The sequence below is a fragment of the Podarcis erhardii genome (assembly GCF_964252035.2).
Source record: "Podarcis erhardii genome assembly, chromosome: Z".
NCBI lineage: Eukaryota > Metazoa > Chordata > Lepidosauria > Squamata > Lacertidae > Podarcis > Podarcis erhardii.
This window is the reverse complement of record NC_138504.1, coordinates 21,401,641-21,418,979: the sequence shown is the minus strand read 5'-3', so window position 1 is coordinate 21,418,979 and position 17,339 is coordinate 21,401,641. Positions and strand designations below refer to the sequence as shown.

Genomic DNA, 17,339 nt, shown 5'->3' with positions numbered 1-17,339 from the left:
CACACCTGTCCAACCTGGTCCTTTTAAATGCAGGTGCCAGGGATTGAACCTTGGACCTCTTGCAGATGAATCCTGTGCTCTACCACTGAACTAAAGGCCTTCAACAAGGTTGATTTCCAAATAAATGGACACAGCATTCTAACTTGAGACAATACTTCATTATGTGTTAGATTTAACAACATATAGAACATCTTAGATTTAACCTGATAGCAAGAGTAATGTTGGCTATAGAAATGAGTTAAAAGAAATTGTGCTACACGTTTCATACCAAGGTTAGACATAGCTCCAAAACAGTTGACTTGGAAAAGGCAGAGGGACCAGCAAACAAAGTGTAATCAAATATGCACCAGAGTAAATCTCATTTGTTTCAATGGTATTTAGGCCTACAGCACACATAACTTTGAGCAGTGGTTGCTGCCATCTTCGTAGCTACCTCCATGGTAACGTGTACATTTTCTAGCAATTAATGGGTTAGCAAAACCTATACTTGTAAGCCCAAAAGAATGGCAAGTTCCTTTTTAGAAGCCTTTATCAATCCATTGGTACCATCAACCTGGACATTGGAAGTACTTGTTGGCTCCATTTTTTCCCCATAGAGAAATGTACTAGTTTTGAATGAAAAGTCAGTAACTGCATATGAAGTGGACACTCATTAAAGAGACTTCCAACTACAGCCAGAGAACAAAGTAATGCAGGGAAAAATCAATAGCAAAAAAATACCACCTTGCTGATAAAGACCCCAGAAGAATGCTAGTTGGATTATCTCTCTAATATGTGATGCAAGATATAATTCATCAGTGGATGCTAGTCCACAAATTATTCTGAGGCTCAAAGGAGGATATCAGCAATAGCTATTTGTATGGCTACTATTGCTGAAAAAGGACCATTGTCATTTGCAAAGATGTGCATGTTGCAGATCCTCAGATTAGTGTGTGCTTTTCTTTTTCAGAAAAGCTGGTTGCTTACATCACCTAAATACGCAACACACATTTAAAGTGCATGACCAAATAATCCTGGGAACTGTAGTTTACCACTCACAACTAGAACACCTAGCACCATTCAAACACTATAGTTCCCAGGATTCTTTAGAGACCATCATTTTCTTTAAATGCACACAGCTTAGAATCAAGGGGTGACTAACCTATGGACCTTAAGGTGTTATTGGACTCAACAGTTCTCATCAGCACCAGTCAGAATGGCTAAGCCAGAGGCATGGTTAACCCAGAGGCTGGATTACTGCATTGCGTTCTATGTGGGGCTACCCTTGGGTTTGATCCAAAAGCTCTAGCTGGTACAGAATGTGGCAGCTGGAATGTTGATGAAGGTAGATAGCTGACAATAGATGACATCATGAAAACATCTGCACTGCTTGCCACCTGCTACCAGGTTTGTGGCTCTTATATTAATTGCAACTTGACCACTGAAATCATCTGCCAAGAGTGTCTATGGTTGCACTGCAAGTAGGTGAGACTCATCTGATGTCAACACAAGCTTTCAGTGTCATCAGCCCAGTCTTGTGGAATGCAGTAGGCACCATCAGTTTACTGATTTTCCCCCCCTATATCACTAGGCTTATGTAGACAATAAAAGAGAAAGGGAGGGGAACTCTTATGGTTAGTGATCTGTGATTTGGTTTCTAGAATTTATATATTTGTTGTGCAACATATTTGCATTTTTAATGAAATTGCTACATGTAGCAATTTTTACTAATAAATATTGGGAGTCGAAATTCAGTGTCTGGAGGTTAGTCACATATGATAGAAATGATATATGGATATGAATGTCAGATAGAGTGGTACCTCGCAAGACGAATGCCTCGCAAGACGAAAAACGCGCAAGACGAAAGAGTTTTCCGTTTTTTGAGTCGTTCCGCAAGACAAATTTCCCTATGGGCTTGCTTCGCAAGACGTTTCGTTCTTGCGAGAAAGAGTTCTTGCGAGTTTGTTTCCTTTTTCTTAAAGCCGCTAAGCCGTTAATAGCCGCTAAGCCGCTAATAGCTGTGCTTCGCAAGACGAAAAAACCGCAAGACGAAGAGACACTCGCGGAACGGATTAATTTCATCTTGCGAGGCACCACTGTACTACTTACTGCACCTGACAAGATTAAATCTGGTGCACAAAACTTAATGCCATTATAAATGGGTAAAGACAAGGACAGAGGACGAGATGGTTGGACGGTGTTCTCGAAGCTACCAACATGAGTTTGACCAAACTGTGGGAGACAGTGGAAGACAGGAGTGCCTGGCGTGCTCTGGTCCATGGGGTCACAAAGAGTCGGACACGACTAAACGACTAAACAACAACAACAAAGACTGTGTGATGTTACAGCAGATATATGTGTTTGATCAAACACACTAACTCTGGTACTTCTTATCCAGCACTGAGAATAGGAATACCAAACGCATGATTACACAAAATACCTGACCTTGCATGAACAGTGCTGAGGGATGTTCTTAACCTTCACACCTTAACACCAGGTATGGCCATACAGAAGTCCTTCCATATCTGAAGTTCTGGTTTAACTGGGAAATTTAATATCCACTTGCAATTTCCATGGGACAAAAACAGAGTCTGGTGGTTAAATGTTGGACTAGGGAGACCAGGATTGAAATTCCCACTCAGTAATAAAGCTCCCTGGGTGACCCTGGGACAGTCATCCTAACCAACCTACTTCGCAGGGTTGTTGTGAGGATGAAAGGAGTGGTGAGCAGTATTCAAAATTAGCCAGGGGCATTTTGCTCCTGGCTTTCGACCCCTTGCAACCAAGTGAAAATGCCTAGACATCTAACATCTCCACCATCTGGAGATCACTGGATTTGGACTGTTGTCGCACAATAATGCCGCATACTGTAGACTTCTATCAGTTATATTTTATATGCACTATCTGAATGAATTTCTGGAACCAAATTGCTTTTTCTCCTGGAAAAAAAGAGGTAAGCTATAAATACGATAAATAAATAATTTAAAAAACTGGGTGCTTTCTATTACTGCTATGCTGATGCCACTGAAGACCAAAAGCCAACACAGATGGTGAATGCAATGTAGATACTCGTAACATACCACACCACCATGCACATTTTGTTTTTTCCTGACAAGCAACAATATGCTCCTTTAGACACTGCATGAAGAAGATTCCTAGGCATTTATCTCATCAGCCCTAAGATGCACCTGTCTCAATATCACAACTGATAACCTTTTTTGCAAAAATACCACCTCACCACCACAAAGATCACTATACAGTGGTACCTCTGGTTATGTACTTAATTCGTTCTGGAGGTCCGTTCTTAACCTGAAACTGTTCTTAACCTGAAGCACCACTTTAGCTAATGGGGTCTCCCGCTGCCGCTGCGCTGCCACTGCACAATTTCTGCAGTTCTTAAAGCAAAGTTCTTAACCCGAGGTACTATTTCTGGGTTAGCGGAGTCTGTAACCTGAAGCGTATATAACCCGAGGTACCACTGTATACCACATTATGAAGCAAATACAGTGGTACCTCAGGTTAAAGCCGCTTCAGGTTACAGACTCCGCTAGCCCAGAAATAGTACCTCGGGTTAAGAACTTTGCTTCAGGATGAGAACAGAAATCGTGCAGCGGCGGCACGGCCGCAGCAGGAGGCCCCATTTGCTAAAGTGGTGCTTCAGGTTAAGAACTGTTTCAGGTTAAGAACGGACCTCCAGAACAAATTCAGTTCTTAACCTGAGGTACCACTGTACATTACATTTGCCTTCATGAACATTTACTTCAGGAAAAGCCGAAGACACACATGACATAAGAACACTTGACTGTGTTCACAGACAAACCATTAGCAACTCCCCATTTTCTTTTCTTCTTGCCAACACCTGCCAAATGCAACTATTGTCCTGCACTCTCCCCCATAAATTGCAATTTTCAAAACACATATACATATTAATGAAGATGAAAACTCGCATTCTTACCAACAAAAAAGTTAGACTAGCGTTACAGGAGGCACACCACCACCAATTATACACCACCACCAGGTTCGACTTTTTACACGGCAGACGCACAGGCAAGCCAAGCAGGCACAAACGCCTATTCCTTTTCCCTACAACTTGCACAAACTTTGCTTCTCTGCCTACTCCTTGTGCAACTTCTGTAACTCGTAGTTTTAGCAACTAAACCTGCCACTACGCATGCGTACTTTTTCAAATATTGGAGGATTGGGGCTGTAGGGATCGATAAATCCGTCGGGCGCTATGGATTCAATAATCCGAGATATTCTCGTGGCGCGACGCCCGCTCCCTTTTTTGGATTGAAAAATCCGAGACATTCTCGAGGTGCGCCGCAAACCCCAACAGCAAGCAGCGTGCTAAAACCTGAGCAGTGCTGCCCTTTGGTGGCAGAAACAGCACTGCCCAAGACGCTGCTTTCCCAAACCCTGGGCTACCGCTGGCACGACTTCGTCTTCTCAGCCCCGCCTCGCTCTCCGCCCAAGGGCATGCGCACAAGCGCCTCGTTTTATACTCGCGCGCAGCGCGTAAGCGCCTCCAAGTTCGCGCAAGATCACGCTGGCGTCTCCTGCCGCAGATCAACCGAATGCTCAGGTGCGCATGCGCCCCCGAGTTATGGTCCGCGAGCTCCAGGTTGAAGCCGAGGCTCGGGAGTTTTTTTTTGTGTCCCCCCCCCCTTCCTTTCCTTCCCTCCCTCGATCTCGATTCCCCGGCTCCTCCCCCCTCACCTCAAAGCCTTCAGCCAAGAAGTGATAGCGCGGGGGAGGGGGCAGCGTCTTCCTCGATCGCAGCCCCCACAGGCCATCGAAGAGGCCGCCCGTCAAGTCCTCACACCGCCGCCCTTCTCCCCCTCCCCACGATCTTCCTCACTCGGCCCCCCCCCCTCAGGGTCCGCGCGCCGATCGCGCCCCTCCCCCCCTCCCTGCGCCCGATCCCCTGCCGCCGAACCCACCGTGCTCTGTGGGGCAGGCGGGGCTGGTCCGGGGGGGCCCAGGGCTCCGAATTCAGCCGGTTTCGGCTGGGTCGGTCCCGGCGTCACACAATGAAATCAGCGCCTCCGATCATTAATTCTCATCATGATCGTGACGTCAGCGTAGACAGCGGCCAATCGGAGCTCGAGATCAGCGCTGGCCGGGACAGTCTCTGTGCCCCCGCCTCTCAATCTCCCCCCCCCCCGGGGGGTAGAGCCTGATCTAAGGAACAGCCCCCGCTTGGAAGGCGGGAGAGTGGAGGGCGGCCGTGTATGGGGGATAACGGAGAGGAGGAGCGTCCGTGGCGATTCTCTTGATGAACCAGCTTGCCCAAGGGACGGAGGGAGGGCTGGCCGGTTCGGGGAACGGCGGCGTTTGGGATTGAAGAGATATTCACCGGGATTCTGCCTGACGGGAGAAAGACCTGGAAAACGGGAGCGGGCGGGAGCTGAGGTAGTAGGCGGCGCTGCCCGCGTGTCAAGCGTTCAGACAAACACAACACCTGAGGGGACAAATAGTGATTCCTGCTTCCCTGGTCAAGATTTGAAGTCACCACAAGCATAGAACACCAAACACCGGCCTGTTAGGTTTTGCTTGCTAAAAAGACCTCACTTTTTGATTATACACACATAACTGAAATGAACTACAAAATTCTGAATTGCCATTACATCTCAAGACGATCTAAAATGTGACAAAAGTTGCTGTAACATAGTTTGCAATAGTTGTGAGGCACTTTTCAACCATGGCTTTAAAAGCTGTTTTTTGGTGAATAAATAATTCAGATTTAAAGACAGGAACTCTCAAGAGTAGCAGATCTGGAACACCGCTGCTGTTGACAGCGACATCAAGTTGTGGTAACTTCTCTACACTTCATAATGCCTAATTAACAGCAGATCCTCCAGGGCCGGACCTAAGAAATTTTGACGCCTGAGGCGAACCACAGAATGGTTCCCTTCCAAGGAAGAAGGGGTGAATTTAGATCTACACCAGGAACAAGGGGGAATAGAGATCTACCCCAGGATCTGTTGCCTCTGTGGATCCTGCCTCCTGAGGCAGTTGCCTCACTTTGCCTCATGGATGGGCCAGCTCTGATCGTTTTATCAATGTCTACTCAGAAGTAACCACAATCACATTTCTCAGATTTGTATCCCACACCTTCAACCCCAAATGCTGTTCCCAAAGCAGCTAATATGATTAAGACTGCCATCCTAGGCAAAATTTGAAATATTTTCTCATGGTACTGTGTCTACAGCAGCAAACTTAAGTCCTGGTTTTGGGACGGAGACGGCTCTGGTTGCCCTAACAGATGATCTCAGTAGACAACTGGATCAAGGCGGGTCAGGACTGCTGATCCTTTTAGATTTGTCAGCTGCCTTTGACATGGTCGATCATGTTCTTCTGGACCACCGCCTCACAGACGTGGGGATACAGGGCATAGCCCGTAACTGGTTGTGCTCTTTTATCTCTGGTCGGGGACAGAGGGTGGCACTAGGGAGGGAAATGTCATCGCGCCACTCCTTGGTGTGTGGAGTGCCACAGGGCGCAATCCTCTCCCCAATGCTTTTTAACATCTTTATGCGCCCCCTTGCCCAGATTATCCGGAGCTTTGGGCTGGGCTGTCACCAATATGCTGATGACACTCAGCTCTATCTGCTGATGGATGGCCACACCGACTCGGCCCCGAACACACTGACCAGATGCTTGGAAGCTGTGGCTGGATGGTTTCGTGGGAGCCGATTGAAACTAAATCCTTCGAAGACAGAGGTCCTATGGCTGGGTCGGAATGGCATGGGGATGAGGGACCAACTCCCTTCTCTTGCGGGGGCCCAATTAGTGCCATTGCCTTCCGTTAAGAGTTTGGGTGTAATCCTTGACGCCTCCCTTTCCATGGTGGCGCAGGTTACAGCAACAGCCAAGGTGACATTTTTCCACCTTCGCCGCATCAAGCAGTTGGTCCCTTACCTTTCCCACCCTGACTTGGCCACAGTGATCCATGCAATGGTCATCTCCAGGCTTGACTACTGTAATTCGCTCTACGCGGGGCTGCCCTTGAAGCTGTCCCAGAAACTCCAGCGGGTACAGAATGCTGCAGCGAGGCTCCTCACGGGGTCTCTGCCATGGGAGCATATTCACCCAGTGCTTTTCCAGCTGCACTGGCTCCCAGTGGAGTACAGGGTCAGATTTAAGGTGCTGCTTTTGACCTTTAAAGCCCTTCACGGCCTAGGACCCTTGTACCTACGGGACCGCCTCTCCCAGTATGCCCCACAGAGAGCCTCAAGGTCCATAAATAACAACACCCTAGTGGTCCCGGGCCCTAAGGAAGTTAGATTGGCTTCAACCAGAGCCAGGGCCTTTTCAACTCTGGCTCCGGCCTGGTGGAACGCTCTGCCTCATGAGACCAGGGCCCTGCAGGATCTGATTTCTTTCCGCAGGGCCTGTAAGACAGAGTTGTTCCGCCTGGCCTTTGGCTTGGAGCCAATTTGATTCCCTCCCTCCCTCTCTTTTTTTTCTTTCCTCTTTTCCTTCTCCTCCTGCGATGAGGCTACATTTTAATATTTTAATGTTCCATTATTTTAATGTTGTATTTTATTTTTGTTTTTAAGTTTGTAATCATTCATCTTGTTTTTATTGCTTGTAAGCCGCTCTGAGCCCAGCCTTGGCTGGGGAGGGCGGGGTATAAATAAATTATTATTATTATTATTATTATTATTATTATTATTATTATTATATCTACTCTGAGTAAATCCTGTTGAATTCATTGGAACTTACCTTCATATATGGGTTTTGGTTTGTAGCCTAATTCCGATGTAGCGATGGGCAAGTCTTATCAATTGCAGTTTTGTTAGCTCTCCACATTTCTGCAGCAATTCGCTATTTATTTATTTTTTAAAAAGAAAATATATTCATTAGAATTTCATCAGCATCTTGACTCTACAACTCAATGGGTTTTGACTTTAGGCATGTTCCTCGGAACATAACCCTCACATAAGTTACTGAAGTGCTATTAATTTTGATAGTTGTGTTCTACTCATGTTTAAATGGTTGTGCCTTTACTATTATCTTATTTTAATGTTGTCTTTTTCAGGCTGCAATTCTAATCTATCCACCTAAATGCTGATTGAAGAGGCTCTCTTCAGTGGAGGTCCTAGCTCTGCCCAAACAAGCACTAAGCTATCATCAGCACTAACCAGCAAAAAAAAAAAAAAAAAACCCAGGGAGGGCATTTGGGAGCAAGAGCTGAGACTTGTGATCTGCTGGATCCTAAACCCTGTGGATAAGGATCGGATTCCCAGAATAGCTGACTGGGCTTGCTGTGTCCCTTCTGTCAAGAGAAAGAGCATGTATGCTTCTAAGCAGCACAGGACTTCATAGTTAAAAAGCAATAAGGAAGCCAAGCTAGCCATAAACAAAGCACATTCCTTCTGTAATATAAAATATAAAAGTCTATATTTCCTGAACCATTATGGTCTCAAAGCATTTTCATAAGTAACATATGCATTGAGAGGTGAGATACAGCAACTGCCATCCCCTGGAGCTGTCCCTACTGAGTATGAATCCTGAGCTCTTCATTCAGTGCAGGTGCTGAAGTCACTGCTATTCAGCATGGGAGATGTTTGAAATGCTAAAATATTGTTGCAGTTCCAGGCACTTACCATGGGTTTGATTTCCTTGGAATGAGGGACAGCAGAGAATATGTTGTCTTTAAGATACATGGTTTACTTACACATATGTACAACCTGAGCCTATGATGGAGGGGCTCACAGCATCCACCCCCTGGAAGGTCTTGCTTCTCCCAAAGTCACAGCTTTGGATTCCAGAAGCAATCAAGCATGGCTCACATTCTCTGGCTTCTGCTTGCTTCCAGCCTAGCTCACACACACTTTGGCTTTTGTCTTTCTTACTACTAGCCAGGTGAGGAAGGGGGTCCACCTATTTGCACTGTGTTACAGAGCAATGTCCTTTGTTATGCTTTTCCCAATAAAGTTTATTAAGGTTAGAAAGAAAATATACAAAGGTTAATATCAGATATCCAATATCTTTTCATCAAAGAAAAAAAAAGAATCTAAATAAAAACATAAACCAGAAGGAGGAAAAGAAGTGTAACCTGCCTAGCTAATTCAGCAATGGAATCCTCCCATCCAAGCAAGCATGGGCAATAGCTGAAGATGATGAGTTATCATTTTTATATTTTATTAATTTTGTATACCACACTTCATCCGTAGATCTCGGGGCAGTTCACAGCATAAAAATAGAATTAAAAAAAAGAAAAGAAAATGCATGAGTAAAACAATCATTTTCCTTTTTATCCTTTTTGGACAGTTTTATCCTAAAGTATTTCCTACTATGTTTCGTTAACTGTGTTGTATTCTGATCCATGTATACGATGCACTTTTTCTGTGCTGATAAAGGAGATTGATTGATTGAATGAATTTTATCTAATCTTAACACAAACTGCATTTATTTGAATAAAAGTCATAGATTAATTATAAAATAATATGTAAAAAAAAAAAAAAGAGCTCTTGAGACCCTTAACACATTCTGAAAATTAATTAAGTACAAATGCTAGTGGAGGAAAAGGATTACCGTATTTTTCGTCCCATAGGACGCTCCGTCCCATAGGAGGCACCTAGTTGTTTGGGGGGGAAATAAAGGAAAAAAATTTTCTTTTATTCCCCCCCCCCCCAAAACCAGGTCGGGGAACAGCGGGATGACGGCGCTGCGCCTCCCCGCTGTCCCCCGAGATTGTGGGGCTGGCCGATGTCTGCCCGGCACGCGGGACGCTCTGCTTCCCCAGGGCTCTCCACGCTGCGGATGTCTGCCCGGCGCGCGGGGCGCTCTGCTTCAGGGCGCCCTACGCGCCAGGCGGCAGGCTGCTATCCACAGCCTAGGGAGCCCTGTGGGAACTCCCGCGGGCTCCCCAGGCTTGCTGATAGCTTCCTGAAGCCTGGAGAGCGAGAGGGGTCGGTGCGCACCGACCCCTCTCGCTCTCCAAGCTTCAATGAAAGCCTGTATTCACCCCATAGGACGCACACAGATTTCCCCTTCATTTTTGGAGGGGAAAAAGTGCGTCCTATAGGGCGAAAAATACGATAGTTTGTAAATTGTACACTAAATTGCTTAACGTAACATAGGGATGTATGGAACCCCTTAAAAAACGGTATGGGGACTAGATGCTGGCACACAAACTCTTCTCAAGGATTGGAATCAGATTTGGGAATTGCAACCCTTAAAATCTTTTTCCAGTTTTCTTAGGGAAAACCCCTTAAATATATTACACAGGTGGTATCACACTCCTTTGCAAATGTCAAAAATGTTTTCTTCTATATCTCCTAATCATGGGAAGGATTGATATGAACTTGGTACTTACTATCATTTATGGTGGGAATGTCGGTTGGTGCAAGATTTTTGGAATTTAATTTGGAGAGAAATGATAAATATTACTAAAGAAACTTCTGCCTGCAGTCCAAAATTACTGTTGCTGAATATTTTTTATAATTTAATGTAAATATATTGCCAAAAGACTTGGTTTTATATACAGTATGATATTGGCCGCATGAATAGTAATTGAAACTCAATGGGAAATGGCCCACAATCTTACACTGTATACTTGGTACCACTCTGGAATTGCCATAAATTTCTGTGTGTAAGACGCCCCCATGTATAAGACTCCCCCTACTTTTGAGGACTCCGTTTAGAAAATGGCCATATGCACTATCCATTTATAAGATGCCCCCAGATTTTTAACCTTATTTTAAAGTAAAAAAACCTTGTCTTATACACGGAAAAGTACTGTAATAATGAAGAAAATCACACACAATTTGAGATTTTGACAAGGTCTAGAACCTCCAGACACTTTTTATTTGAGTTGGCAATTTTTAATGACATAAACATTGGAACCATCATTTTCATAACAACCCCAATCACAAGCCTGGCAAATCTGGAACTATCTTTGACAATCTGATAGCATTTATAGTATTTAATTGGACTTTGTTTTTTAAACTCATGTGCGCATACTCATTCTTTGTGCCTATTTTATAGTTTTGCTTTTCATCTTTTCATTTTTATCTGCTGTTAATTGTTCTCTCTGTTTTACATACATTATAAAATGAAATAATAATACTAAACTTCAGTGCTTTTTTTGAGGGGGTACGAACCTCATTTTTGCCCAAGGCTTCCCTGCCTCCTTCCACAGTACCACAGTCCCTTCCACTCCCACTGAGGGAGGGCAGGGCTCTTCAACCCTCTCCAACCAGAGCATCATTGCCTCCTGCCTGCCCTGCTTTGGGGAGCAGCCCTGCTTCCTCCTTCCATGAGCATGTGCAGAGTGCTTCTCCCTTTTGTCCACTTGGCTGTCCCTCCTCTGGCCATTTTTGGACAGTGAGTCCTGACACCTTTTTTTCTTAAAAAAAAGCACTGCTAAACTTTGCACACAGAGAGACGAATAAATGCTGCCACAATTCCTATGTCTTGGTGTCATGGGAGGGCTGTCATCTTTTACTAGAGATTTCTAGGTGGGCCAATATTTGCCCTGTATCCAAGAAATGTGGCACCACGTGGGTACTCCCACATAGGTAGATGGGTGAAACACTAGATCCAAGCAGGTCCCCCAATATCCACACCATTAAAGGTAAAGGTAAAGGTACCCCTGCCCGTACGGGCCAGTCTTGACAGACTCTGGGGTTGTGCGCCCATCTCACTTAAGAGGCCAGGGGCCAGCGCTGTCCGGAGACACTTCCGGGTCACGTGGCCAGCGTGACATCGCTGCTCTGGCGAGCCAGAGCCGCACACGGAAACGCCGTTTACCTTCCCGCTGGTAAGCGGTCCCTATTTATCTACTTGCACCCGGAGGTGCTTTCGAACTGCTAGGTTGGCAGGCGCTGGGACCGAGCAGCAGGAGCGCACCCCGCCGCAGGGATTCGAACCACCGACCTTTCGATTGGCAAGTCCTAGGCGCTGAGGCTTTAACCCACAGCGCCACCTGCGTCCCCCATCCACACCATTAGGTCCAAATATATTATTTATTCCAATATGTTAATATACAGCCACAAAAGACCCTTTTGTCCAATAGCATAATAAAGTTATATAAGAAAAGAGTAGCTCCCCTTTGTGGGCCCTATCCTAGGAGAGTACAGGCATAACAAGAAAAATAGACAAACTTAGGAAGGCTTTCCCTCATCCTTTACTCTTTTATGCCTGGGCCCCCCTTTAAGCAACATCAGCGAAGTCCACAGCCTCCAGATCAGGCAGATAAGCAGAGATGTCAAGTGGTTTTTTTAGCAGGGGGGTTAATAAATGCTTAATTTAACAAATGCTTTTCTAGCTGTTTTATGCGCAAATGCACTAATTATTGAGGAAAAATCTTGATGCCATTCACTTTTAACATTGAGCGAATGGCAAAATATGCATCTGTTACCAAAAAACATACTGTCTTTTACCAAATCATATCTCTTGCTCGCTTGAATCTGTAGCTCCAAGCTGTTAGAGTGTTTCACAATTTGGTGCCATGTGCTTAAAAAAAGTGTGTTAAATTTGAGATACCCTTTGCATGGGCATAGCCAGGATTTTTGTTGGGGGGGGCAGGACTTTTGTTAGGGGAGCGGAACTGATGTGATTGGTCAGTTAGTTAGTTAAGAATTTCTGTTGTTTTATTTAATTTAGAGGGGCAGCTTTGTTCCCCCCCCCCCGGCTACACCCATGCATTTGAGCTTAAATGGCCCTCCTAACCCCCCCCCCCTTCTGATTGACCCTGGGCATCCTGTTGGGCAAACCCAGTCTAGAGTCTTAGGCTGCAAATACACCATATATTTAAAGCACAGGTCTTCCCTCAAAAGAATCCTGGAAACTATAGTTTGTTAAACATGCTGGGAATTGTAGCTCTGTGATGGGTAAGCTACAGTCCCTGTTATTTAATTGTATTTGGGGGTGGGGTGTAACCATGTTAGTGGAGCAACTACAGAGCTGGTAAGTTCGGACCTGAGGCAACAGTGAGTGAAAGAAGCATATAATTGAAGAAAGGAGTCAAGGTAAGGCTGGTGAAAAACTAGGGACAATAGGTGTGGCAGGTGAGGACAGGCAAGGGGTATGTGTGGGTCTGGGTACCAACAAAGCCAAATAAATAAACAAATAAATAGAAAAGCTGGATTTGAGATATTGATTTGAACAAACTAGCCAAATTCATGCTCTCTTCCTAAACGCTACACTCACCAGTTACAAACTGCATAAATCAATCCCTCTCTTTAAAAGGGAAAACTCAAAGCTCGAAGGGTCAGCATGTCTACATTATTTAGCAGATACTGACTATAATGGTGCCTTCAATTGAATAAATGCTTCTCCACTAGATACAGCCCCACAATCCAAAGTTAACTCCTAGTCTGCATGAGTTTATCAGAATAATTGAGAAGGGGGTCATTTTTGAACAGCACAAGTGGGAATTTATAGAGGCTACATGGTGCTTTTTACTGCAGAGCCTAAATGATAGTTATTTTCAAGTATATAATTACATACCTTTAGCTGGCAATGAGCTTATTATTTTAATAAAATTTCAAAGAGCTGTAATAGTCCATAATCAGTACTCAACATTCTAGATGGCCTGAGCTGAGCACATGATAATAATTCCCTAAAACATAAAGAGCTTTGCTTAGGGGAGACACTTCCACAATTACAGGGAATTGTGATCTAGAAATAGCACTGCTATGTTTTATTTATTGTAAATTGCTGCAATGCTTGTTCTGTTACCATCTATTTACTGTGTGTTGCTTTAACAGTTTAATTCACCCACCACGGTAAAATTACTAAGCTTAAGTGCAAGATATTTTAAGAAATCAAGCATGGCAATGGTATAGGAGCCACAAACATTTAGGAGTCCAGGGGCACACTTGAAAAGCATTTTTTAATTTTTTTAAAAAAGAAGTCATCAGCACCACAAAATAGCCATATCACAGAAGAAAACTAATCAGTGCTCAGATTCCTCCCACCATCCAAAACAGGCAAGATGCTTACACGCCTAGACAAAGGAAACAGAGACCAAAACAGCCCCACCAAAAGGCAGTACCTCCCAATTGCAATAAGCACAAGCAGTTGGTACTTGCAACTAATATATGCTTTTTGCTCCTATCAGCCTTCTCTGGAGTAAGGAGCCAGTTGTATGTAATCTCCTCCGTTCTGAACTGTATTAAAACCAGGCTCCTTGGAGACCCATACCAGAAATTGTTGTTTAACTCTTGTTTCAGTTTGTATTTATCTACGAAAACCTAGATTAGGTGGGGGTGGGGGGGTAATACTGAATTTATTCTGTGTTTGCCAAATTGTTGGCTTTTGTCATTTTAAAATTTACTTACATGTTCTGTATTTTATATGTTTGCATTTCTAATGCTTTGTATTTCAATGTTTTGAATGTTTGCTGTAAGCTGCTTAGGGCACAGCTTATTGTGGAAAAGCAACATATAAATAAATTCAATGAATTTGGGTGTATTAACATTAGACCAGCTGATAAACAAAGAGGATGAATTTTATACTTATTCTGTCTTAAGAGACAAATACAGATTACCTACAAATGCTCAATGGCAGTATCTCCAGATGAAACACTTGCTAACCACCATCTACAGACCAACAGCTTTTACAGTCTCAGAGACCCTAGAGATATTGAAGCAGCTGATTAATTCTTACGCAACAAAAAAACTGGCCATCAACGTATATAAAACTTTTTTACTAGCAAACCAATTTGATAAACAGGTACTGAGGCAAGAATGGAATAAAGAATTAGAGATCTCAATTTCGACCATACAGTGAGAAACTGTTTTAAGTGCTATAACAAGGGTGTCTCTGGACCTTAGGCTCATACAACAAAAAATAATATTTAGAATATACTGGACCCCATTTGTTGTTATTTAGTCGTTTAGTCGTGTCCGACTCTTTGTGACCCCATGGACCAGAGCACGCCAGGCACTCCTGTCTTCCACTGCCTCCCGCAGTTTGGTGAAACTCATGTTGGTAGCGTCGAGAACACTGTCCAACCATCTTGTCCTCTGTCGTCCCCTTCTGATTTCCTTCAGAATGGATAGGTTTGATCTTCTTGCAGTCCATGGGACTCTCAAGAGTCTCCTCCAGCACCATAATTCAAAAGCATCAATTCTTCGGCAATCAGCTTTCTTTATGGTCCAGCTCTCACTTCCATACATCACTACGGGGAAAACCATAGCTTTAACTATAGGGATCTTTATCGGCAAGGTGATATCTCTGCTTTTTAAGATGCTGTCTAGGTTTGTCATTGCTTTTCTCCCAAGAAGCAGGCGTCTTTTAATTTTGTGACTCCTGTCACCATCTGCAGTGATCATGGAACCCAAAAAAGTAAAATCTCTCACTGCCTCCATTTCTTTCGCTTCTATTTGCCAGGAGGTGATGGGACCAGTGGCCATGTTCTTAGGTTTTTTTTTTATGTTGAGCTTCAGACTATATTTTGCACTCTTTTCTTTCACCCTCATTAAAAGGTTCTTTAATTCCAGCCTCCATCAAGATTGTGTCATCTGCAAATCTAAGGTTGTTGATATTTCTTCCAGCAATCTTAATTCTGGTTTGGGATTCATCCAGTCCAGTATTTCGCATGATGAATTCTGCATATAAGTTAAATAAGCAGGGAGACAATATACAGCTTTGTCGTACTCCTATCCCAGTTTTGAACCAATCAGTTGTTCCATATCTAGTTCTAACTGTAGCTTCTTGTCCCACATAGAGATTTCTCAGGAGGTGGATAAGGTCATCAGGCGCTCCCATTTCTTTAAGAACTTGCCATAGTTTGCTGTGGTCGACACAGTCAAATGCTTTTGCGTAGTCAATGAAGCAGAAGTAGATGTTTTTCTGGAACTCTCTAGCTTTCTCCATAATCCAGCGCATGTTTGCAATTTGGTCTCTGGTTCCTCTGCCGCTTCAAAATCCAGCTTGAACTTCTGGGAGTTCTTGGTCCACATACTGCTTAAGCCTGCCTTGCAGAATTTTAAGCAAAACCTTGCTAGCGTGTGAAATGAGTGCAGTTGTGTGGTAGTTGGAGCATTCTTTGGCACTGCCCTTCTTTGGGATTGGGATGTATGCTGATCTTCTCCAATCCTCTGGCCACTGCTGAGTTTTCCAAACTTGCTGGCATATTGAGTGTAGCACCTTAACAGCATCATCTTTTAAAAATTTTAATAGTTTATCTGGAATATCATCACTTCCCCTGGCCTTGTTATTAGCAGTGCTTTCTAAGGTCCATTTGACTTCACTCTCCCAGATGTCTGGCTCAAGGTCAGCAATCACACTGCCTGGGGTGTACGAGCCATCCATATCTTTCTGGTATAATTCCTCTGTGTATTCTTGCCACCTCTTCTTGATGTCTTCTGCTTCTGTTAGGTCCTTTCCACTTTTGTCCTTTATTATGGTAATTTTTGTACAAAAGGTTCCTTTCATATCTCCAATTTTCTTGAACAGATCTCTGGTTTTTCTCATTTTGTTGTTTTCCTCTTTATTTGCATTGCTCATTTAAGAAGGCCCTCTTGTCTCTCCTTGCTATTTTTTGGAAATCTGCATTCAATTTTCTGTATCTTTCACTATCTCCCCGGCATTTTGCTTGCCTTCTCTCCCCCGCTATTTGTAAGGCCTCGTTGGACAGTCACTTTGCTTTCTTGCATTTCCTTTTCATTGGGGTGGTTTTCATTGCTGCCTCCTGTGTAATGTTACGAGCCTCCATCCATAGTTCTTCAGGCACTCTGTCCACCAAATCTAAATCGTTAAACCTGTTCCTCACTTCCACTGTGTATTCATAAGGGATTTGATTTAGATTGTATCTTACTGGCCCAGTGGTTTTTCCTACTTTCTTCAGTTTAAGCTTGAATTTTGCTATAAGAAACTGATGATCTGAGCCACAGTCAGCTCCAGGTCTTGCTTTTGCTGACTGTATAGAACTTCTCCATCTTTGGCTGCAGAGAATATAATCAATCTGATTTCAATGCTGGCCATCTGGTGATGTCCACTGGACCCCATTATGTTTATTTTAAAAAGGGCTATCTAAGGTATCAAACTGTTGGAGATGCAATAGGGATCATGCTTCTCTAAAACATGCTTTTTTATTGTCCTATATTGAAAGATTTTTGGCAGAAGGTAATTGAAACTATCAAAGAACTATACGGAATAATTTTACATTTACAGTGCAAAATATCCTTTTGAATTATATGCCCAGCACATGGAACCTTACAAAAGGACAATATGAGTGGACTCTCTGTGCCCTTACCACAGCAAAATGACTGGAAAAATGAAAATGCAGCTCCCTTCTACGATTGGATTAAAGACTTATACAAACTCAAAACCTTGCATTAAATGCAGACTTGCCATGGACAAATTCAATGATATTTGGAATCCATTCTTACAAATAC

General features: G+C 43.7%; 1 protein-coding gene and 1 long non-coding RNA gene across 10 annotated transcripts in view; one reads left to right on the top strand and one right to left on the bottom strand.

Annotated features, from left to right (window-relative positions):
- HDX (highly divergent homeobox) overlaps positions 1-5,617 on the bottom strand; it is a 44,451-nt gene extending 38,834 nt beyond the window's left edge. For 2 of the 9 annotated variants that reach the window (XM_081848014.1, XM_081848018.1), the window contains exon 1: positions 4,920-5,617. Coding sequence is in view for 5 of the 9 variants with exons in the window: in XM_081848013.1 (XP_081704139.1) it covers positions 4,159-4,287 (129 nt within the window). In the remaining 4 variants the exon portion in view is untranslated. Of the gene's footprint in view, positions 1-3,934; positions 4,123-4,158; positions 4,432-4,695; positions 4,899-4,919 lie in introns of those variants that run through there. The other 7 variants (XM_081848012.1, XM_081848017.1, XM_081848016.1 and 4 more) reach the window with 6 other exon arrangements.
- Positions 5,618-5,776: 159 nt separating this feature from the next.
- On the top strand, positions 5,777-9,364 carry LOC309334057. The gene is made up of 2 exons (XR_014152808.1): positions 5,777-5,907; positions 8,024-9,364. It is a non-coding gene; the product is annotated as an uncharacterized lncRNA (long non-coding RNA).
- Positions 9,365-17,339: the final 7,975 nt, after the last annotated feature.